The following is a 23,986-nucleotide window of genomic DNA, read 5'->3' as shown; positions in this document are numbered from 1 at the left end:
CCCCTACCCCTCCCCCCTCCCCCCCTCCCCCCCACTTCCCAGAGCTAAATACAAGGTATATATAAAAAAAAACAATCGTAAACAACCATATACTAACAACCATAAACTCTAAAATCCATCACTCTCTAGCTTATATAGGATAGTACAAACCTTAGTAATATCAAATATATATAGAGGAGAAAGAAAAAAAAAGAAATTAAAAAAAGAAAAAAAAGAAAGAAGACCTATTCAAATGCTACATGAAACTTCTTAACCCTATATTTGTTCTGGATATACTCAATCCATTTTCTCCATTCCATAATATAACGTTCTTGCGAGTGATCTTTCAAGTAAGCCGAAATCTTTGCCATCTCTGCCAGGTCGGAAACCTTTAAAGTCCATTCTTCTATGGTCGGCAGATCCTCTTTCTTCCAATACTGACCTATCAAAAGTCTTGCTGCCGTAATTAAATTTAACATCAACTTAGTGTCCACAACCGTAGCATCCGTGATTATTCCCAACAGGAAGAGTTGCGGACAAAACTTTATCCTTTGCTTAAAAATCTTCTGCATATTCCACCAAATTTTTATCCAGAAAACCTTGATCTTTTTACAAGTCCACCATACATGAAAATATGTTGCATCTTCATCACCACACCTCCAGCATTTTGGCTGATAATTCGGATACATACTTGCAAGCTTTTTAGGATCTAGATGCCATCTATAAAACATTTTATCAAAGTTCTCTCTTAGATTTTGAGCTTGTGTAAATTTTACGTTCCTCACCCAAATCTTTTCCCACGTGTCCATTGTGATAACTTCCTGGATGTTTTGGGCCCATTTTATCATACAATCCTTAACAAGTTCTGTTTCTGAATCAATCTCTATCAATGCAAGATATATCCGTTTAATATGTGCTGGTCCCTGATTTCTAATTTGCTTTATCAGATTTTCATCAGTCATTGTGAAACCATTTTTCTGATCTTCTTTCCACCTGGCCCGTAGCTGAGTATATTGAAACCAATTTTGAACAATCTTCTCGTCTCGCAAGAGACTATATGGCTTCAAACACCAAACATTTCTTTCCAAGCTTAGAATCTCCTTGTACGTAGTCACATCATGTTTGAAACCAGCATTTATATTTTCTATTGCGTGTTTTGGAATTGCCCACAATGGTATCTTACAATCTACCTTATGTCTGTACTTCTTCCAAACTCTCAGCAATGCCTGTCTTAAAATATGCACTCTAAACACATTATCTACCTTCTTATCATACAACAAATATGCATGCCAGCCAAACAGCAAGTCATGGCCCTCAAGATTTAATAATCTCTCTTGTGTCAAATTAATCCAATCACTTATGCCTGCTAACGCAGCAGCTTCATAATATAATTTAAGCTTAGGCATTTTAAGCCCACCTCTTTCACGAGTATCCTGCATAATCTTAAGTTTAACTCGTGGCCTTTTCCCTGCCCAAACAAATTTGTTGATACCTCTCTGCCATGAAAGTTGCCAGTTTATTGACTGCTTGATAAGGAGTACTAATTCGTCTTGTGACTTTCTAGTTCTCAAAGTGTTCTCCTATCGTTATCATTTTCTGATGATAACTATGATGAAAAAAATGCACCAGTGTTCAGTCTTTTCAAAAGCAGAAGAAGTCAGTTTTATCCTGAAAAGATTCCTGCTTTCTGCCAGCTTTTCCCCATGTTCCTTTTAAAAATGGCTATAATGTCAGCAGTTTTACCATCATGGATAATGCCATGCACCATTTGCAGACCAAAACCAAGGTAGACATGTATCACAAGTAATGGGATGATGTGATAGGAAAGCAAAAGCAGAAGCTCCTGCAATTCTTTTTTTTAATACCATTCTCTTTTCATATGGTTATTTTAGGCATGGGAAGTGAAGCAATTAATTTGTCTTAATAATTATAATTATTCAGAAATTATTTTTGTCTACCTTGAAGTGAAACACAATTCCTTATATAGCATACTCAGCAAGCAAATAGCTGGAGGTGTTTTTTGTTTGCAAGTTGTTTGTTTAAATTATCCCTTACCCTCAAACAATGATTTTAATGTAGGGAATGAAAGTGTGATGAATATTTTTAAATAGAGTAAAATATTAAACCAAACAACTTAGTAATACATTCTAATTTGAGAATGCAAGGTCACTCCTAATACTGTAATACTTTCCCCAGAAGAATATAGATTTGACTGCCAGAAATGTGCCTTGGACAGCATTCTGATTTTATGATTAATTTTTCTTGCTAAAGGATCTGAGAAATGGCCCTTATCCAGTGTTCATAATAAATAGGAAGGTTGATGTGAGAAGAAGTGGTATATGAGGTCTTTGGTCCTCACTGAGCTACAACAGAATATATACAGTGTTGCTTTTCTGAAAGCATGTTCTTTCTGAGATGCCTTAAAGTTACTTAGCTTTAAAGTGCAGGTTACTTTGTATTTGATGCCTCACATGCTATTTCTTGCTGAGGTCTCTAATGGACAAGGACCTTGGGACATTGTTGTTGTTGTTAGTTGCGAAGTCGTGTCCGACCCATCGCGACCCTATGGACAATGTTCCTCCAGGCCTTCCTGTCCTCTACCATCTTCTGGAGTCCATTTAAACTCACACCTACTGCTTCAGTGACTCCATCCAGCCACCTCATTCTCTGTCGTCCCCTTCTTCTCTTGCCCTCAATCTTTCCCAGCATTAGGCTCTTCTCCAGTGAGTCCTTCCTTCTCCTTAGGTGGCCAAAGTATTTGAGTTTTAGCTTCAGGATCTGGCCTTCTAAAGAGCAGTCAGGGTTGATCTCCTCTAGGACTGACCAGTTTGATCGCCAGTAATTAACACTTTTGTTTGGGGGGGGGGAATGAAATTTTTGTGGACAGCATTCTGAAATAAGTTATCTACAGAGTAATACATGGGACTGTTGCCACAATTTTAACCAGGATTCAATTTGTTTGATTCAATTTGTCAAAAAAAGGTTTGGTTAACAAAGTAAATATTTAGCACACTTTCAAATATAAAACCTGTATAGGAAACAGTTGTACAGTGTTAAACTAGTCAATAGTAATAGTTTCAATGAGGTTTATTCCAGGCAAATGGATATAAGTCTATAGTATAGGCCTTTGGCATATTCATATATATAGAACTGTCACTTTTGGTAATCATAGTTGTATTTCTTGTTGTGCTCTTTTTCTTTGTTTATTTTATTGCTCTGTTACCTTACTTCTGTTCACATTCTTTGCATTTAATTCTTTTTATTGTTGTAAGCCACCTAGAGTAGTCCCAAGGCAAGATTTAAAAAAGGTAAAGGTTCCCCTGCACATGTGTGCTAGTCGTTTCCGACTCTAGGGGCCGGTGCTCATCTCCGTTTGAAAGCGGAAGAGCCAGCAAGATTGGTGGCAAATAAATTTAGCAAATAAATAAATGATATACCTTGTGATACAGCCTCCTGGTAATATATATCAACAGTGTTATTACCTAAAACAACAGATTTTTTAAAAACAGTACAATGAAATGGAGAATATTAAAAAAACTTTGGAGAAGAGTTCTGCAGATGTTGTACACATGACTTAAATCGGTATTTGGAAGCTGCTGTGGGCTAAATTTGTTAAGTATAATAATAGCTAGTTTAACGTATGGTGGGTGTTGAAATGTCAGTATAACTATACTAGGGCTTTTGCAGCAAACTCAACAGAAAAGATAAGTACCGGTACTGGTTATCTTTATTATTTATTTATTTTGATTTCTATCAGCTTAAAAAACAACTATTGTGTTTTTAAAATGTTTTGGATGAAATTAAATAAAAGGCACAAGACATTTAAATATTAAGAGTTAATAGAACTATGCAGTAATGCAGATTTGAAGAGGAAAATTGCTAAGAAAATTGCCAGAACTCTTTTTCTACAAGCCTTGTATGGTATGGAATCCCAAGACATCCTCTCCAGGTGAACAAACCATTTTGTTAGCTGTTTTTGTATGTAGTTTCAGATTGGTTCTATAGCAATTCTTTTTTATTATTATTATTAAAGTTTTTATTAAACTTTATTAAACGTGTTTGGGAGTTTAGCCTCCAACAAAAGTTCATTGTAAACGTCTTTCAGCGGTTCACTTCATGTATCTTGTAGGGTTTTATATAACTCCGCTGGTTGTCCATCTGGCCTCAGTGTTATCTCATTTTTTTTTTTTTTTTGCCTTCTTATGGCCTCCGTTATTTCCATCATTGTAATTTTTTCCTCTAACATAGTCTTTAAAGTTTCTGGAATTTTTGGAAGATTATTTTCTTCTAGATATTGGATCATTCTCTCTCTTGGAATTTCTTATATATCATACAGTTTCTTGTAATATTTTTAGTTAACTTTTTTATTTTTTCATTTTTAAATTGTAGACAACCTTTTTCATCTACTAAGTTGTATATCATTTTCTTCTTTGTTTTTTAAGGTTGTAAGCTAACCATCTTCCTGGTTTATTTGCATTTTCAAAACATTTTTGTTTTGCTCTTTATTTGCTGTGCCATTTTTTCTGAATCCAACAGATTTAGTTTGTGTTTTATTGTTTCCATTTCTCTTTTCAAAGTCTTCTGTGGATTCATTTGCAGTTCTGATTCTAGTTTTCCAAATTTCTCCTTTAATAGTACATAACTGCTGTTTTTTTTTCTTTGTTTTTCTTTGCCATGTATATTATAGCTATACCTCTAAAATATGCTTTGGCTGTGTCCCATACATTTTGTAATGTTGTATCTTCTTTTTTGTTTCCTTTAAAGAAAAACTCCATTTCTTTTTTGCTAGTTCTATAAATTCTCTTTCTTTTAATATAGATTGGTTCAAAGTCCATCTTGGTTTTTGTTTTTTTTGTATTCCTTTCCACGTCACTTTTAAAGGGTTATGGTCTGCCCATGTACCTGGTTCTATTTCAGTTTCCTGCATATTGGTCCTCAATTCGGATGTCATCCAAATCATTTCAATTCTGGACCAGGATTTTTGACTGTTTGAATAAAATGTATATTCTAGCTTCCCTGGAAATTTAATTTCCCTCCAAACATCTTGTACTCCAATTTCTTCTATCGTATTAAAAAAAGTCTTAGGTAGTCTTCCAGTTTTTCTTGTTTTACTGCTTATATAGTCTATTTTCCCATCTACTATCTCATTGAAATCTCTTACTAAACAAATATTTTGGTACTCCATTTCTATTATTTTTCTTTGGAGATTTTGGTAGAGTTCTTCCTGGTTATTATTTGGCCTGTAGATTACTACTGACAATGTTTGTTTTTGGTGTAAGTATATTTCTACCATCACAATTCTTCCTTCTTCATCTGAGTAAATCCTGAGCCTCATTAATGAGGAACCAAAGGAATTATGGAATGTAATCAAAAAAAATTGTTAAGTATGAATGTCAAAAGGAACTGACAAAGATCAAGAAAGAGAAGAAAGCAATGGATTGTGAAAATAAATCTTGCAAATTGCCAAAAATGCAGAGAAACCAGTCAGGATTTCAGGAAGAAACTTAACAAAGAATCATTAATAATTCTTAACAATATCCTTGTTAGAGTTAAGAGAAACAATATTATATGATGATATTGAAATTGAAAACAAACATGGGAATATAGGGAAAAACTTTGAAAGATCTCCAAACTCAGGAATTAACCAACCTCATGTTGGTATGGAAAAGGATATCAATGGATAGTTAATAACCAGTTCCAAGAAATCCAAGAAAGATGGAAGGAGAATTCTGAAAATTGGTATAGTAGAGATGTCAACATGCAAGATAGCTTAGAAAGGTCCTGTCACTTAGCAAGAACATCTAATATTAGAATGAAATTAGATCAGCATTATGATCATTACCAAGTCAGAAAGTTACAAAGAATTGATGAAATATCTACAAAAATATGGCAAGGAGCTGAAGAAGAATAAGTAAAGGTTTTAACCAAACTAAGCTTAAAACTAACATCAAGTACAAAAACATTACAAAATTTAATTAAATAAAGATATTGCAATATTAAATTAAAATCTTTGATAAGTCATTTATTTATTTATTTTATTTTTATTACATTTATATCCTGCCCTTCTCCGAAGACTCAGGGCAGCTTACAAGCTTAGCAGTAGCCTTCATTCTATGTATATGCCTGCTTGTTAGGGCTTTCACACACACCCCAAGCGGCATTATTACAAAGTCAGCTTAATTGCCCCCAACAATCTGGGTCCTCATTTTACCTACCTCGGAAGGATGGAAGGCTGAGTCAACCTTGAGCCTGGTGGGATGCGAACCTACACTAATTGCAGGCAGCTGGTGTTACTTAAGGAGGCATTAGCCTACTGCTCCACCAAGTCACCTTTATTGCATGCTGGTTTGATAAAACAAAAGACACTAGTTGTAATAGTTAAGGGTGAGACTTGGTAAAACTACCTAATTTACTTGATAGCCAAGTTGGAATAGGTAGTTTGTGTACCTCGAGAGAGTAAATTCCCATTAATCCACAATGGATTCTGAAACATACTACAGTCTTATTGCCTCGTTAGCTCAATGTCATTTGGCAAGCAATATTTTTTATAAAGAATTGTTCTTTTTCCATGAATATCTTGATTGTATACAAAGGTGTATACCGTATTTTTCCATGTATAAGACACACCCTTGTATAAGATGCTCTGGCATGTGAGTTCCAAGGTTACAGCAAACAAAGTCAGCGCTGGGAGCAACCGCCTCCCAGTGCTCTAAATAGACATCTCCTGGCTGGCCCCACCACCCACCCACCTAACCAGCATCCGGCACGCTGTGCATGCATAGTCAGTTCACAGCAGCAGCCTTCTGATCCTGGTAAACAAACTGATGTGAGCACCGGCATGATAGCAAGGCAAGGGAAACAGGCCAGCTGCTATTATGGATCAGGATGGTCTCACAGCTGCGTTCCACAGGGTCCCTGGCCAGCATACAGGTACGAGGGAGGGAAACGGCTGTGCTGCCATCCATGCTGCTGGTCCCATCCACTACCTCCGGACGCTGCCATCTGATGATCTTGCCCCTTCCCCCCTCCCATTAGTGGAAAGCCCACAGGGGCTTGACACCTGCACCAGGTGGCATGGCAGCGGCATGTAAAGAACCCACACAGGCATTCCCTGCACTGCGGAGATTATCATTATTTTTTCATGTATAAGATGCTCCACTTGTGTAAGCACCTGATTTTTGAACAGGGTGTTTGCAGGAAAAAATAGCATCTTATACATGGAAACATACGGTACTATGGGGGAGGAGTTTAGCATGGTGACTTGCGGATCCCAGAAATTAACAAGAGGTAGCATAACTGCTATTGTTCCTTTTCAGAAATGTAGAAACTGAATTTATTTTCAAAAAATTATTTTTTTTTATTTTTTTTCTTTTTTTTTCCAAAAAATTATTTAATGATTATGTACCATCCAAGTTGGTGTCAACTCATAGATTTTTTGTTCTTGTCCTGGTATTTCAAGTTTTACAGTGGCATACCCATTGGCTCTTTAACTTCATCCACTTTCATACTGGTTATCTTTTTTCTCTTTGCCATTAAAAAAAGGAACCATATACAATATATAATTCAAATAGTTTCTGTCAGTTTTCTGGGATGATTTTACTGTCTTTTGGGACTTTTAACTTCTTTATTTTACGTTTTGTATATTTCTACTCTGAATTTCTAAAGGCACTTTCAAAATAGATTAGAATCATCACATAGTAACATAGAGCTATTAAATATTGTATAATGTATAGCTTGCACATAAAAGCTAATTAAGAATCCCACAAAACAAGAATCAACTGGAATAGTTATTACTAACAGCAGAATTTTAAACTTGTGTAATGGAGTGTCTAACAGACTCTGGGGAAACAAAAGAGGAAGAGGAACCATTGTCGAAAAGATTACACACCATCAGGAAAGAGGGAGGGGAAAATGGGATTCAGAGTAACTTGTCTTATAGTTGGATCTGGAAAACTGCTTTGGCAGGCAGATTCTTTGGCAGCCAGCCTATTAGAGATAAGGATCATTACAGCAATTCAAGTATTCCTTGATTCCTGACTCTTGATAGCTTTAAAGGGCTTGGCATTTCTACAGTTTTTGCTATGCATGTAAGGACAAGTGAAAAGCCAAATAAAAGTAGTCCTTGACTTACAATTGTTCATTCAGTGATCGTCTAAAGTTACAAAGGGATTGAAAAAAGTGATTTATGACCATTTTTCACACTTACCACCATTGCAGAATCCTCATGGTGATAGGATCAAAATTCAACCAAACTGATAAGCATTTATGACAGTTGCACTGTTTCAGATTCACGTGATCACCATTTGTAACTTTCCCAGCTGGCTCTCCGACAAGTAAGGCCAGTAGCAAGGGCCAGATTCACTTAACAACCACATGATTCAATTAACAACTGCAGTGATTCACCCAGTGCTGGGGAAAAAGTCATAAAATGGGGCTCAACTGACTTAACGACTGTCTTGCGTAGCAACAGAAATTTTGGATTTAATTGTCATAAGTTGAGGACTACCTTTACACTTCTTTTGCCTTAATAATCTGCAAGTAGGCTTCATCTGCCTACTTCTAATAGCATGATTCCTAACAGCAGAAAATAGTATATAAAAGCACTGGATCTGTATAAGTATTAGGGCAGCTTTCACTGCTAAGGTTTGTATTACACATTCCATTTTTTCTGGCTGTTCAGCATGGGTTTATGACAATTTGCCATGGCCAGCTCACCACAGCCAACTAGCTACAGTCAACTTGCCACGGCCAACTTGTCACAACTAACTTGCCACAGGACAACTTGCCACAGCCAACTCGCCGCGGGACAGGAGGTACACTAACATCAAAGAAATGGCAGAATAGAATCATTAAAGAAAAAGATGCAAAAAGAGGGACAAAATATGAATGACAAAAAATTAAAATATTTTTAATTAATTTTAAATAATTAAATTGAATGGTTAAATTGCCCCGCAGTGAGTTGTCCCATGGCGAATTGGCCATGACAAGTTGTCCCTTGATGAGTTGGCCGTGATAAGTTGGCTACAGAGAGTTGGCCGCAGAGAGTTGGCCGTGGCGAGTTTGCCCATTCCGGTTCAACATGGTGTCTGTAGCTAATGAGAATTGGGAAAAAATATTAACTTGGAGAAGGCTGAACTATATGTTTAAATCTATTGGATGTGGAAAATAAAAGTAACACTTTCCCCTGCTAGTGCCATAAAGTTTATACACATACTTGCAAGATTACCTTTGTAAGCAAAGCTAAGTTTTGGTTCTCCATTTCAGGATCTTCTCCAAAGTTACTGACAGAAGGAAGAAGAATGCAAACGTTTTCAGATTTGCAGTTCTTTAATTACATAAAATAGTGAAATATTCAAAAAGCTGTCATATTGTTTCAAGCTTTTTAAAAGTACCTCTACTTCCTATTAATAGCACAGTATATTTTAATGTGAAATTTTATTTACATTACATTTGCTTAGATTCTTCCTGTTAATACAAAAATGTTACCTTCTGCTGAAATACGTGTTTTGTTTCAGAAAATAAAATTACCTAAGAAAATATCTAGACGTTACCCAGCCTATGAGCTATATCTCTATGGGGAAGGAATTTCTGCAGAAGAAAATAGAAATCTAATCTTAACAGGGATTCCTATCCTTTTTCTTCCTGGCAATGCTGGAAGTTTTAAACAAGGTAAGCTATCTCTGAAGGAATAGCAATATTTCTGTAGAATACCTAAAGAGGGAATAGCATGGGAATAATAATCTTTACATGAATCTATGTTTACTTAAGTAATAAGTAGTTTGCATTTACAGTACTTGATATTTATTAGTTACATTTTTAAACTGCCACAATTGAAACAATAAAAATGCAGAAAAAATTGAAGTAACAAAGCCAAGCTATGACCATACCAAGATGGAATCAAGGACCAAATGCCAACCAAAAGACCTCACTTTTGAAATATTTCCAGGTGGGAGTCAGATGAGTAGTCCGCTGGAACCATTCCAAAAGCAGTGCTAGGCAGCCTCGCTACCCCTACTTCCTTCAAATAGAGGTCCATATGTATTTTCTCCTGGACAGTTTGAGTTATCAGAGCAAATTCTATTGAGAAAATGCACTCCTGCAAATAACTTGGAGCCAAGCTACATACATTATATAAGTTACCAGAAGCCCTGTAAATTGCACTGGGGAATCTGTCTGTAACTAGTGTAGCTCCCGTAGCACTGGTGTAATGTGCTCCCTCTAGCAATTTCTGGTTAGCAGATGGGCTGCTGCATTGTGAATGAATTGAAGCATCTGAGTAGTCTTCAAAAGATCCCCATATAGAGGTCTTTGCAGTAATGTAAATGGATGGTAGCAAGGGGATGAGTCATTATAGTAAGGTCCTCCTTTTCAAGGTAGGGTCCAAAATTGGCACACCAACCAAAACTGGGAGAAACCCCTACTGACTGCATTTTTCACCTTCTGTTTTAAATGGAGCCAGTTACAGGCTTGTTCTTTAGTGCTAATCCCTGTCAAGAGACTACTGGAGCAGACAAATATCTCTGTTGGACAAGTATCTTGTTAGGATTTTCAATTTAAGCCCACAGGCCTCAGGATAGGACTTCAATACATCCTGAGTCTGAAGTATCAATATAAAGCTGTGAATCACTAATGATACCCAACTGCAAACTATTAGATGACCTTTTCCAAAGGCTACTTATATAGGTTAAATAGGAATGGGAGAAGACTGGTTTCTGACTTCCACAAAGTAGTAGCCATCAGGCCAGTCTTTCCTTCCCTGTCCTCCCTTCCCTTCTCTGATTGGTACCACTGCAACATATCACCCCCAATCTCTCACAGTCAGTCCAAAAGTATACCATGGATGACAATATTGAAGGCCATGGAGGGATTTAATACGGCATAGGTAGGTACACTATCTCCATCTTGGGCCTGACAAAGATAAACCACTGCTATCATTGCTGTCCCTGTTCCACAGCCAGACCTGAATTCTGACTAAAAGGGTCATATAATCCATTTTCTTTGGAGTACCATACATTGACCCCCCACCATGGTCTCAGTCACATTTCTCTGGTGTTAATTGGTCTCTGAATCAATGGAGGACAAGAGCTCGCTAAAATTGCTGAAAGTATTTCATCTTTTCTAAGGTTCCATTTGAAAAATAATATTGTTCTCAAGTTACAATGCATATTAAGTGTGGATTTTTGGAACCTGGACTTTGAAGACATAAAATTAGAATGAGGTTTTGTTTTGTTTTTTGAAATCCTCCTAGTTTTGTTTTCTGCCTTCCCCCTGCTTCTTTTAAGGATCTCCTTTACCATCCCAACCCAGGATTTTAATTATCTCTGCTTCTAATATGTGCTTTTTTTCAGTACGTTCTCTTGGATCAATAGCACTGAGAAAGGCAGAAGATATTGATTTCAAATATCATTTTGATGTCTTCAGTGTGAATTTCAACGAGGAACTTGTTGCACTATATGGCGGAAGTCTACAAAGGCAGACGAGATTTGTGCATGAGTGTATTAAAATAATTCTTAAATTATACAAGGTATGGGGATAAACACAGTGTATATTAATTTGTTACTGTTTTGTGCCATTATCCCTGTAAGGATCTGCCTCAACTAGATCTCCCAAGAAAGTAGAACCCTTGAAACAGGCATTCTCTCAAAAGGAACTTTTTTTGAGAGTTAATGTTGGCAGGAGAGCAAAGCAAGGTCTGAGATTTGGCACGTAAAGGATTACATCCAAAAGGCAATTCACAACTCCTCCCCCCCAGGGTCCAACCATCCGGTTGAAATCCAGCCAATCCATAGGTGCCACCGTGTTATGAGAAGCTGGAGATTTAGTGTGCTGGGTTTCATTTTCCAACAGTCCCAGGCTCCGTTGTCTGGAGATAAGGCAGATTTTTTCAGGTCACATTCCTCTCGACCAGAGGGAGGGCTTCTCACACAGACTAGAACAAAGCAGATAATATTCCATCTACAAGCACCCTCCCCCAGTAGTATGGCAAGCCCCAAAAATACATAGGCAAAAGCAAGAGAGGGAAAAAAGGAAAGGTTTAAAGGCAAATATAATTGTGGGGCTCTGATATTCAGCCCCCCCCCCAAAATAGAAAGACAAAACCACCTGAAAAGAAAACAGAAAGGGGAAAAAGAACATAAAAAGAAACACATTAATCAGGTTTATCTGGATAGCGAGCATGAAAGCATTTGAGCAACCTAAGGACCCTAACATGCTTCTTAGAAACCCACTCATTCTGTGAAGCAGAGGCTTGTTTAGAAAACAAAGTCGATGAGGACCCAAATGATGGTGTTTCCTGCGCTTTCGGGCAGTTGACAATAAAAAATGCATAGAGATCTCTCTCCAAGGTGCTGAATGGCTCCCCATTGGCTGCAGGAGGCCAGGTGTTTTTCCCTGCCTGCATTTAGTGGCAGCACAAATAGGGCAGGCAGCTAGCCACATACAGTCCTGCTCGAAATTGTTGGCACCCCAGAAATTTTTCAAGAAAATCAAGTATTTCTGACAGAAAAGTATTGCAGGAACACATGTTTTGCTATACACAGGTTTATTCCCTTTGTATGTATTGGAACACAACAAAAAGGGAGGAAAAAAAGCAAATTGGACATAATGTCAAACAAAACTCCAAAAATGGGCCGGACAAAATTATTGGCACCCTTAACTTAATATTTGGTTGCACACCCTTTGGAAAAAATAACTGAAATCAGTCACTTCCTATAACCATCAATAAGCTTCTTACACCTCTCACCCAGAATTTTGGACCACTCTTCCTTTGCAAACTGCTCCAGGTCTCTCTTATTGGAAGGGCGCCTTTTCCCAACAGCAATTTTAAGATCTCTCCACAGGTGTTCAATGGGATTCAGATCTGGACTCATTGCTGGCCACTTCAGAACTCTCCAGCGCTTTCTTGCCATCCATTTCTGGGTGCTTTTTGACGTATGTTTGGGGTCATTGTCCTGCTGGAAGACCCAAGATCTCGGACGCAAACCCAGCTTTCTGACACTGGGCTCTACAGTGCGACCCAAAATCCTTTGGTAATCCTCAGATTTCATGATGCCTTGCACACATTCAAGGCACCCAGTGCCAGAGGCAGCAAAACAACCCCAAATCATCATTGAACCTCCACCACATTTCACTGTAGGTACTGTGTTCTTTTCTTTGTAGGCCTCATTTCATTTTCGGTAAACAGTAGAATGATGTGCTTTACCAAAAAGCTCTATCTTGGTCTCATCTGTCCACAAGACGTTTTCCCAGAAGGATGTTGGCTTACTCAAGTACATTTTAGCAAACTGTAATCTTGCTTTTTTATGTCTCTGTGTCAGCAGTGGGGTCCTCCTGGGTCTCCTGCCATAGCGTTTCATTTCATTTAAATGTCGACGGATAGTTTGCGCCGACACTGATGCTCCCTGAGCCTGCAGGACAGCTTGCATTCCTTTGGAACTTGTTTGGGGCTGCTTATCCACCATCTGGACTATCCTGCATTGCAACCTTTCATCAATTTTTCTCTTCTGTCCACGACCAGGGAGATTCGCTACAGTGCTATGGGTTGCAAACTTCTTGATAATGTTGCACACTGTGGACAAAGGCAAATCTAGATCTCTGGAGATGGACTTGTAACCTTGAGATTGTTGGTATTTGTCAACAATTTTGGTTCTCAAGTCCTCAGACCGTTCTCTTCTCCTCTTTCTGTTGTCCATGCTTAGTGTGGCACACACAGACACACAATGCAAAGACTAAGTGAACTTTTCTCCTTTTTATCTGCTTTCAGGTGTGATTTTTATATTGCCAACACCTGTTACTTGCCCAAGGTGAGTTTAAAGGAGCATCACATGGTTGAAACAATTTTGTTTACCCACAATTTTGAAAGGGTGCCAATAATTTTGTCCGGCCCATTTTTGGAGTTTTGTTTGACATTATGTCCAATTTGCTTTTTTTCCTCCCTTTTTTGTTGTGTTCCAATACACACAAAGGGAATAAACCTGTGTATAGCAAAACATGTGTTCCTGCAATACTTTTCTGTGAGAAATACTTGATTTTCTGGAAAAATGTCTGGGGTGCCAACAATTTTGAGCATGACTGTAACTTTCAATGTCCTTCTTCAAGGAAGGCCACCAAAATTGCCTCTTGAGGCAAAGTGTCCTGCCATTTTGGAATTGTGACAGGCCTGCATGATTCTCACTCTCTGATTTGCAGGCACATTCCTCTCGACCAGAGGGAGGGCATCTCACACAGAACAGAACGAAGCAGATAATATTCTTCCTGCAAGCACCTTCCCCCAATAGTGTGACTAGCCCCAAAAATGCATAGGCAAAAGAAAGGGAGGGGAAAAGGGAAGGTTTAAAGGCAAATATAATTGAAGGGCTCTGACAATCCCCACGATGCAGAGAATATGGAAGATGGCCTTGATGAACAGACAGAAGATCCATTACCATTGCAGTGATCAGATTCATGTGGCTTAAACTCATACCAAGAAAGTGATTTAAGAAGATACCTCAGACAGGTCCTCCCCCCAATTCACCTGAAGATAAAAGATGGACCATGGGAAGTACATTCAAACTTGCAAGATTCTGTTGTTGTAGCTATTCTAATAAAGATAGCTTTAGGCAACGTTGTCTGTGCCTTAGTCTGGTCTACCTTGAAGGAGTCACATATTAATTGTTAAATGGGAAAAAATGGTGCTTTTATATGTTTTTATTGTGCCTGATGTGAGATTATTTTTCTTTATTTTTTGAAGGGTCATGAATTTGCTCCTCGCAGTGTTGCAATAGTAGGTCATTCCATGGGTGGTCTTGTTGCAAGAGCACTAGTGATTCTTAAACATTTTAAACCAGAACTTCTCAATATTCTTATTACTCAAGCGACACCCCATGTTGCACCTGTGTTGCCTTTAGATCAATATCTTGTTGGTAAGTACATTCCTAAGAAGTTTTGGATTGCTGGGGTTCTATTTTGCCTTCCCCCTCATTTTTGCTTTTGTTTTTTTGCTTTTGAGTAACTGAATAAGCTTCATTCCCACTGATTTAATGAAAAACACTTAGAGATTCCAGAACCTTCCTTATTATACCTTCTATTATTATACCTACTAATATTAGCAATTTCACCAGAAATGTGTTGCAGAGTAGAAAAATGTGGAAGATACTCAGTTTTGAAAGTTGGTATCAAGATTTTCTCTTAATATGTACTTGTTTAATCATAGCTTGCATATAGACCTAGCCTTTAATTTTATGATGAAAATAATTGTACTTAATATGTCTTGGCAGCATCAATGATGGCCACTTACGTGCCTGCACTTAAGCAAGACAGGGGCTTAACAACAATCATATCACTAACTTTGGATTCTGAAAAATCCAAGGTACTCCAGAATTCTTCAGATATTATTTTCAGATCCCTCATTTCCGTGGGCAGTTGGATGATATTGTGAGATTATGACAACTCATCCATATCCAAGACTTAAACATTAAATCAAGAGTTATTTGCTTGATATTCATTTGGAACGGATTACTAGAAGAGTCTGAGCATGAATGTTAAGTTCTTACAGACCAAACAAAAGACCACTTTATAATCTATTTGATAGCAGGGAATATACCCAACGGTATCCCCATTTTTTCTTGTTGGCCCAAAGCCAGTTTCTTGTAGCTAATTCCTGTTCCTGGAGAATGGCATTTCTTCTGACCCCAAAATCTAGGCTTCATTAAAAAAAAAACTAATTTGGTTTTTTTATATCCATATCCATGCCATTAGCTAACTGATCCATGTTTCAGTATTTTATCTTTTCATTTTTGAAAGAATCATATAAAAGCTGTAAAACCATGAGGTCTCACTTTGGAATAGGGGATTAGAAACCAACTACTCAACATGTGGGAAGAAATCAAAGGGATGAACCATCAGTGTCCCAACAGGGATGAATTAATTTGTTAATATCCCTGATAATGCTGCAGTTATAAATGAAAAATTGTTTCCTCCCATGTCTATTTTTGTTCTAAATGGCATCCTATTCATTATGGTTGCTCAAACTCCAGAAAAGATGTGGCATCCATTAGGAAAATGAAAATGAGCTTAGTCTGGGACAACAGGAAAACATGAGAAAGGAACTCAAAATTGCCCAGTATTAATACTGTTTGGTATAAGAGGGATGGAAAGAAAACTCTTTTGAAAGCCCACATCAATAGAATTTCAGTATTTCTTACGGTCTCTTATTTCCTCATCTGATCTACCTTGAAGGGCTATCATGTACGTTGAAGGCAAATTAAATTTAAAAAATTATCTCTCAAAATCTTCAAAATGACCAGCTGATTTAAAGTATTTGCCTCTTGCTTAGCCCTGACATTTCAGCAGAATATTTTTACCACTACGTTTAGTAGAATTGGGCTGCGTGTCTTCTGGGGCCCATAGAAGAGAATGCCTCTTAAGGTCTCGAGCAAAGTAAATTTTTGAGGACACCTCCTTATCGTGAAGGATAGATTTGTATCCACCCTGTGAAGGCAAATTAATCAAGATTTGATGTATTGTGGATTGCTTTACTTTAGACTTTAATAACACTCTAGCAGAATTCAAACACATGATCTCAGACTCAATAAGATAGAGCTAAATTTTTCCACTGCTATTATATTACAATTGCACCATTAACCTGGATTCACCCAGGCTATCTTTTTTAAGTTTATGCATACTTCACATAGGAGATTTTTGTCTGGCTCAATTTGATGCATTTTCTTTCAGGTGAATAACGAACATATTTCAATCCCACATATCAACATGTTTTGTATATGTTCAGATATGAAGATTGAATCTATACCTCTTGGTCTATAAAAATGCCCACTTTATACACAATAGCGATTAAAACTTATAACCCAAATTATTGCAATATGTGTGTGTTTGCGCGCGCATGTGTGTGTCTGCATGCATGCATGTATGTATGAGTAGGATTTACAGTTTGTACAATTTTTTGTAAATACTTGGATTTACATGTTGAAATACGTTTAAATGTATAGAAGTAATTTGAATGGATACAGTCAAATATATTGGAATAAGATTACTGCTATTAAAGTTGAAATTAATGCATATCAATATGAATTTTCATTAAATATTTCATATAGATAATAAAACATTTATGGCAAGCAAAACTCTCTAGAATTTCTTTCACCAACTGGTAATTACCTTATGTAGAATAGTGACTTTAACTTGCCAGATTTAAACTATGTCACTGGCCTTTTATCTTAATTCTGCATTTTTCTGGAATGCGATTTATTATTTTGCCTTATTAGTATGCTGAATTGGCTTAGTTTTTTCTTGTTTGAAGTTGGATAGTGGGGAAATGTGGAATTATAAGATATGCTGATATGTGCTACAAAATTATTTTTTGTAATACTGAAGAAATTGCTGAACCTCAGGAAACAAAATTTGCTAAAATTATATTTAAAACAACATTCTTTTCATAGATTTTTACACAACTGTGAACCATAACTGGATTCAGAAGGCTCAAGAAATAAGAAATCTAACAACCCTTTCTGTAGCAGGAGGATTTCGAGATTATCAAGTTCGCTCTGGATTGGCTTTTCTGCCCAGTTCAAGTAGTCAGAATTGTGCTTTATCTGTTGTGGTAAAACATCTATTCTTTAAACGTTGCTTTTAAGCCTTGGCTTTTGATGATCATTAAATATTACTGTTAACATTCCTGAATAGTTTAGTCCTTTCTTGCCCTAACATCTGCCCTAATTGAATGTGACATTCTAAATTGAGGTCTCAATCTGAGTGGAAGCAGTAGCATTCATTGCTATATTTATTTGGAGATTCTTCCATCTCAAGAAATAGCACATTACATTTGACCCAGAATTTTCTCTATAGAAGAAAATACTATATGTAGCTCAGGGTTGAACTGAGGAGTTCTTGGTGCTCTCTGAACTTGGTTGATTTCTTACAAGCATTTCATTACCCAACTAGTAAAGGGAAACTACTGTATATAAACAGAGAGTAAAACCCACCTTCACTAGCACTGTTGATATTATCTAGTTGGGTAATGAAATGTTTGCAAGCAAACAATCAAGCTCCGAGAACAAAGACTCCACAATTTTCTTATTTTTTTCCCATGTCTAGTTTGGATTTTACTCCAAATCCCTTGAACAAAGAACCTGTTTAAAAGAGAATGTCTCAATCGTATTAGCTGTAACTAAGCTGTTGGATCCTGCTAAGAGTTAGTTTGTATCCAATTTATATAGTTGTACTTCAGTTTTTAATCTTTATTGCTTCAGTGAATGAGGCGGCTCACGAATTCATTGAATCAATAAATATGAATCTGCACACAATTTAAATTAATAATAGAGGACTCTTCCATGAACTATGTAAGACCATATTTTCCTGGTGCCTCTCAAGCAACAGTACAGCAGCTAAATGGCAAAAAGAGCAGACATTTTAAAGTATAATAAGGCAGAATTGTCTGCTGTTCAAAGAGGGAGGAAAGAGTCAAATGTTCTATATGACATGCTCGGTTTTTGGATTTAGTCATAACAACGTAAGCAGGATTTCAGCCATACTAGTTTCAGCAAGATATTAGCTTCTAGTAAATAAATAAATATTTGGAAGTTCAGTTTTAAAATGGATAATACAAATCTTCTTTTATCCAGAGTTCAGCAGTTCCTCGAGTCTGGGTTTCCACAGATCATCTTTCCATTGTTTGGTGAGTTGTTGAAAGCTTTTTGGTTCAAGGACTGATATACTGCTGTTCAGATATTTTTATTTGACTATTATTTGCTTTTATTTTATCTGATTTTACAAGCATATTTCCCTTATATTCATTTTTAGGTGTAAGGAATTGAACTTGGCTATCGTCAGAACATTTTTTGACCTTATTGACGACAATACTAAACAGGTTTGCATTCCTGGAAAAAGCATTTATTGTTTGATTATTTTTTTTTACATTCCTGAAAGTAAGGGAAGATAGCAGTGTTAGGAATATTACCTATGTTGCAAATTTTATTAGAATTATAAATATATTTTTCATTAACCAGGCTGTTTCTTCCATTGTAGTGGCAGGGCTGAGTTCATAAGTTAAAAGTGTAAGAGTCTCAATGTGTTTTCTAAGAAGCCTCCCTCATACCTAACTTTGCCTTCTGCCTTGGGGCAACAATTTTTCAATCTAACAAGATATAGACAAAATTAACAATTAAAAAAAGAAAATGTATAAATCCCTTTTCAATTTCCTCTTCATATTCAAAATACTCATCAATAGTGGAAATAAAAGTTATTTAAATCACAGATTTTTACTGAAAAGAAACTCACATGGAAAAATTATAAAGAGCAGTACAGATAGTCCTCGACTTACAACGGTTCATTTAGTGACCATTCAAAGTTTCAACGGCACTGAAAAAAGTGACTTATGACCGTTTTTCATAGTTATGACCTTTACAGCATCCCATGATCATGTGGTCAAAATTCAGATGCTTGGCAACTGGTTCATACTTATGACAGTTGCAGTGTTCCAAGGTCATGTAATCACCTTTTGTGACCTTCTGACAAGCAAAGTCAATGGGGAAGCCAGATTCATTTAACAACCAGGTTACTAATTTATCAACTGCTGTGATTCACTTAACAACTGTGGCAAGAAAGATCATAAAATGGGGCAAAACTCTCATAACAAATTATATTTTTTTTAAAATTCCATTTATATCCCGCCCTTCTCCGAAGACTCAGGGCGGCTTACAAGCTTAGCAGTAGCCTTCATTCTATGTATATGCCTGCTTATTAGGGCTTTCACACCCACACCCAAGCGGCATTATTACAAAGTCAGCTTAATTGCCCCCAACAACCTGGGTCCTCATTTTACCTACCTCGGAAGGATGGAAGGCTGAGTCAACCTTGAGCCTGGTGGGACACGAACCTGCACTAATTGCAGGCAGCTGGTGTTACTTAAGGAGGCATTAGCCCACTGCTCCACCAAGGTTCTATGTCTCACTTAACAACAGAAATGTGCTCAGTGGTGGTCATAAGTTGGGGACTACTTGTATAAGGCACTGGGCAGATGCCAGGGGTTATAGATTTGCTTTTCTTTTTAAAAAAATATGTTTTATTGATTTTTAACATAATCACTTTAATATTTGGTAAACAGCGTGCTATCTGGGTTAGTATTTAAAAACAATAACAATTTCTATTATTCTGTAGTCTATATAATGGCTTTGCTTGATTTTCTCTTCTTCCAATAATATTCTCTTGTGCCAACCTTAAATTAATACAGTTCTTATTATTTGAATAAATGACAATTAAATATAGACATTTTTCTCATGTTTCTGCAAATAATAACCACATCAATATAAAGTTTCTTTTCTAATTGATCATCTTGATTGCCTCATCATAGATCCTGTTTACAAAATTCTTATTTAAATTTGTTTTCTCTATAATGTTCAAAGCATTCTTACTGGTTAAGATTTTTTCAGAACTAGTTACACTTAAGTATTTAAGTCTTTTTTCTCATACAAGCCATCCCAACACTTTTGCATTTCTCATATCTTAAAAAAAATAACAAAAAAACATTTCTTTTATATAAACCATTATAAAACATTTTTATATTTCTCATGTTAAAAAACAAACACAAAGGAAAAAAAGAAAAAATACTGTATTACTTGAGGGGTTCATCCCTCTTAAATTAATCTTCATTTATAGCCAAAATCTTTCTATTTCTTTAACCATATTCAAACAGATGTTTAATTTTTAAATATTCCCTCTGGTAAATCCCATCATCTTAATTTCTTAATTCTCACTTTAGCCTTTTTTTTTGGCCAAACATCTTTCCTGATCAAAATGCTTTGCTGAATCAAAGAATCTTCCCATAATCTTTTAAGTGTTGTTGCAGGTACAAAAGGCAAAACAGGTAAGATGTTTTTATAGGAAGGGTTCGCCTCTTCGTATTCACTGAGAATCTTTTCCTTTCTTTCTTTCTTGATTTTATTTATCATTTTTTGTCTCTCAAGTTCTCGTAGTTCTCCTGGCAGACTCTTTATTTTGTCAAATATTTTTTCTTGTCCTCAAACATATTTTATGATCCTAGAGCAGGGGTAGGCAACCTCGGCTCTTTTATGACTCATGGACTTCAACTCCCAGAATTCCTCAGTCAGCATAGCTGACTGAGTATAGGTTATCTTTTCCATCTCTAGTATTTCCTGTAAGTTTTTTTCCAGCTGGGTTAAGTCATACTTTCTTTTATTGTTAAGTTCCATCTTAAAATCTCTATCTCGTATTCAGTTGTCTGTTTTTTCTGCTCACTTTCTATTTTTATTTTCTGAGAATTTTTGTGTTATAAAGTTAAATTGGAGATGTGTTCATTTTTATTTTCAAAGTTATTTTTAAATTCCTCGTGGTTTGAGATAATTGTTTTGATTTGTTGCAACATAGAATAAATCTGCTTCTGGAAAGTATTTTTTTTTCTTGGTATATTCTTTCTGCAGATCTCTAGTTTTCCATGATAGCCAAAAATCAGGTTTTTTCCTTTTTCTGAAGACAGCTTTAAAGTTACAGTAGAGTTCGTATTTGTAATCCAGAAAGGTCATTTTTCCCCCTGAAAGTTTATAAATAACCCAAAGTGTTCTCTTTTTTGTCACAGCTATTTTCTGTTATTAAGACATTGAAGTTCACCAAAAACAAGTTATCTTTTCCTGGACTTTACCAGCTCCTGTTATAGAGCAACTGCTGTTGTATATTTTCATCCACCACTAGATGTCAGCACCAATTCATTTTTCAATGATAGACAATTGTTTACCTCTGTTATTTACTTCTATTTTCATGGTTTAAAAAGAAAATCTTAACAGATTCCACTGATTTCAAACTTATCCAAATTAAGTATTATATTCATTTCATTTCAGTATATTTCTATTCCCCCTGAAAAATTTAATTTGCCGCTTCCGTCTACAGGAGGGTGAGGCAGATCCCCTTCCTTCTCAGTTTTGGAGGCTTTTTGCTTCTTGGGTTCCCCCCCCCCAAGAAATCAATTTTCAAGTAGAAGAGAGAAAATCACTATTCTTACCCAGTTCCAAACACATTGTTTACAGTCAGCTTAAAGTAGTGCTTTTGGGCTTTGGCTGTTTGTAGCTTGGGCTAGACTTTGAAGTTAAACTAGCTTTTCTCCTGCTGGTTTCTGGAGGGCTTTTCCTGGACCGATTGGATCGACTGCCATCTCTCTGCAATCAGCGGGACTTCCTTCTTTGTTGCCTCTATGGGGCAACCTCAGGCCCATTTAGGGTCCACTAGCAGGCAGAAATCATCCATAGGTGCATCCCTTGGCTGTTGCGCTACTGTGCAAAACTGGAAGCCTCAAATTTGCTTTTCATTTAGGATAATACTACTCTAAAAGAGCTTCCAAATTGTATTAACATTTGTAATATTCCAAATATGTATGCAGAACATAAACATCAGGAAAAAATGAAGCAATGACCAGGCAATACAGAAATTAAAATTAGTGAAATACTTAGTTACTTTTTCTCTATTCCTTTAGACATGTCAAACTCATCACGTGATGTGCAACGTATCGGGACGGTTTTGCCATTGCCGGCAATGGGGTGGACGCGGCTTCCGCATGATGCATCTGGCCCGCGGGCCGGCAGTTTGACATCCCTGCTTTAGAGAATACAAAAGTGTTGGAAAAGATACTATCTCTGTGTTAATTTTCTGTCTGGAAAATTCTACTACCTGCAGATTCCAGTTTAAATCTAAGGCTGACAAAAATCAATTAATCTGGCTTCCAACCTCTAATCGAAAACATTTAGTGTTTTGTTTTGTTTTTCGAAAGGAGAAACTCTTCTGTCTAGCAGAAAGGAAAGGGGCTGGGGAATGTGGTCTGCTTGTTACAAATGTTCCCAAACCCATGTGATTCTGATTGAAGCTGAAAAGGTGTTGATTTTGTGTCTCCCAATATTAATAATGGTTTGCCTCACATTAAACCTCAAAAGCTAATTACAGTTTTTCTTTTCATGTTTGTTAATTCATAGATATCAGAAAATCCCCAAAGAAAAGTTCTGGTCCTAAATCACCATTTTTTAAAATATCCAGGAAAACTCTTTGAAGAAAGACCTGAATCGCTTACTGAGTTAACAGGTTAGTGTGTCCAGTGTTACTGTGTGTCTATAAATTTCTTTGATCAGTAAGGATAATATTAAATTCAAGTGAATTGAAGCAATATATTTCATTCCGTTTTTCCTTCTTAAGTTCTGGGATGTAGCATAGAAATCTTTTCTGCCTACAAAGCTCAGATCATTAAACCATTCAAATGATTTAAAATATTCTGTTCATTTACTGTTGCTAATATAAAACCTAATTGAAAAGGAATAGGCGACTGAATTATAATACTCAGGTAGTCTTCGTTTAGTGACTGTCTTGTTTAGTGATCGTTTACAGTTACAACAATGATTAAAAAAAGTAACTTTATGACCAGTCCTCACATTATGACCTTCGTGGGCCCATAAAGAAAAGGAAAGCTGAAATAAAATCATAAGCATAGCACTGGTTTCATTTAGAAACTGCTTCACTTAGTGACTAAGTTGTCAGTCTCAATTATGGTCAGTAAATGGGGCTACCTGTTGTTGTTGTTGTTAGTTGTGAAATCGTGTCCGACCCATTGCGACCCTATGGACAATGTTCCTCCAGGCCTTCCTGTCCTCTACCATCTTCTGGAGTCCATTTAAGCTCACGCCTACTGCTTCAGTGACTCCATCCAGCCACCTCATTCTATGTCGTCCCCTTCTTCTCTTGCCCTCAATCTTTCCCAGCATTAGGCTCTTCTCCAGTGAGTCCTTCCTTCTCATTAGGTGGCCAAAGTATTTGAGTTTTAGCTTCAGGATCTGGCCTTCTAAAGAGCAGTCAGGGTTGATCTCCTCTAGGACTGACCAGTTTGATCCAAGGGACTCACAGGAGTCTTCTCCAGCACCATAGTTCAAAGGCCTCAATTCTTTGGCGCTCAGCCTTTCTTATGGTCCAGCTTTCACTGCCATACATTGCAACTGGGAAGACCATAGCCTTGACTATACGCACTTTTGTT

At 36.8% G+C, this 23,986-nt stretch overlaps 1 protein-coding gene across 1 annotated transcript in view; it reads left to right on the top strand.

Moving 5' to 3' along the window:
- Window positions 1-23,986, top strand: part of PGAP1 (post-GPI attachment to proteins inositol deacylase 1) — a 56,705-nt gene that overhangs the window by 1,264 nt on the left and 31,455 nt on the right. Inside the window, exons 2-8 of the mRNA XM_083350767.1 lie at window positions 9,495-9,648; window positions 11,328-11,503; window positions 14,708-14,879; window positions 17,409-17,569; window positions 18,591-18,643; window positions 18,769-18,835; window positions 22,941-23,046. Of these exons, the coding sequence (XP_083206893.1) occupies window positions 9,495-9,648; window positions 11,328-11,503; window positions 14,708-14,879; window positions 17,409-17,569; window positions 18,591-18,643; window positions 18,769-18,835; window positions 22,941-23,046 (889 nt within the window). The remainder of the gene's footprint in view (window positions 1-9,494; window positions 9,649-11,327; window positions 11,504-14,707; window positions 14,880-17,408; window positions 17,570-18,590; window positions 18,644-18,768; window positions 18,836-22,940; window positions 23,047-23,986) is intronic.

The sequence above is a fragment of the Vipera ursinii genome (assembly GCF_947247035.1).
Source record: "Vipera ursinii genome assembly, chromosome: 1".
Lineage (NCBI taxonomy): Eukaryota > Metazoa > Chordata > Lepidosauria > Squamata > Viperidae > Vipera > Vipera ursinii.
The sequence above is the reverse complement of the archived record's forward strand: the minus strand, read 5'-3'. Positions and strand labels throughout refer to the sequence as shown.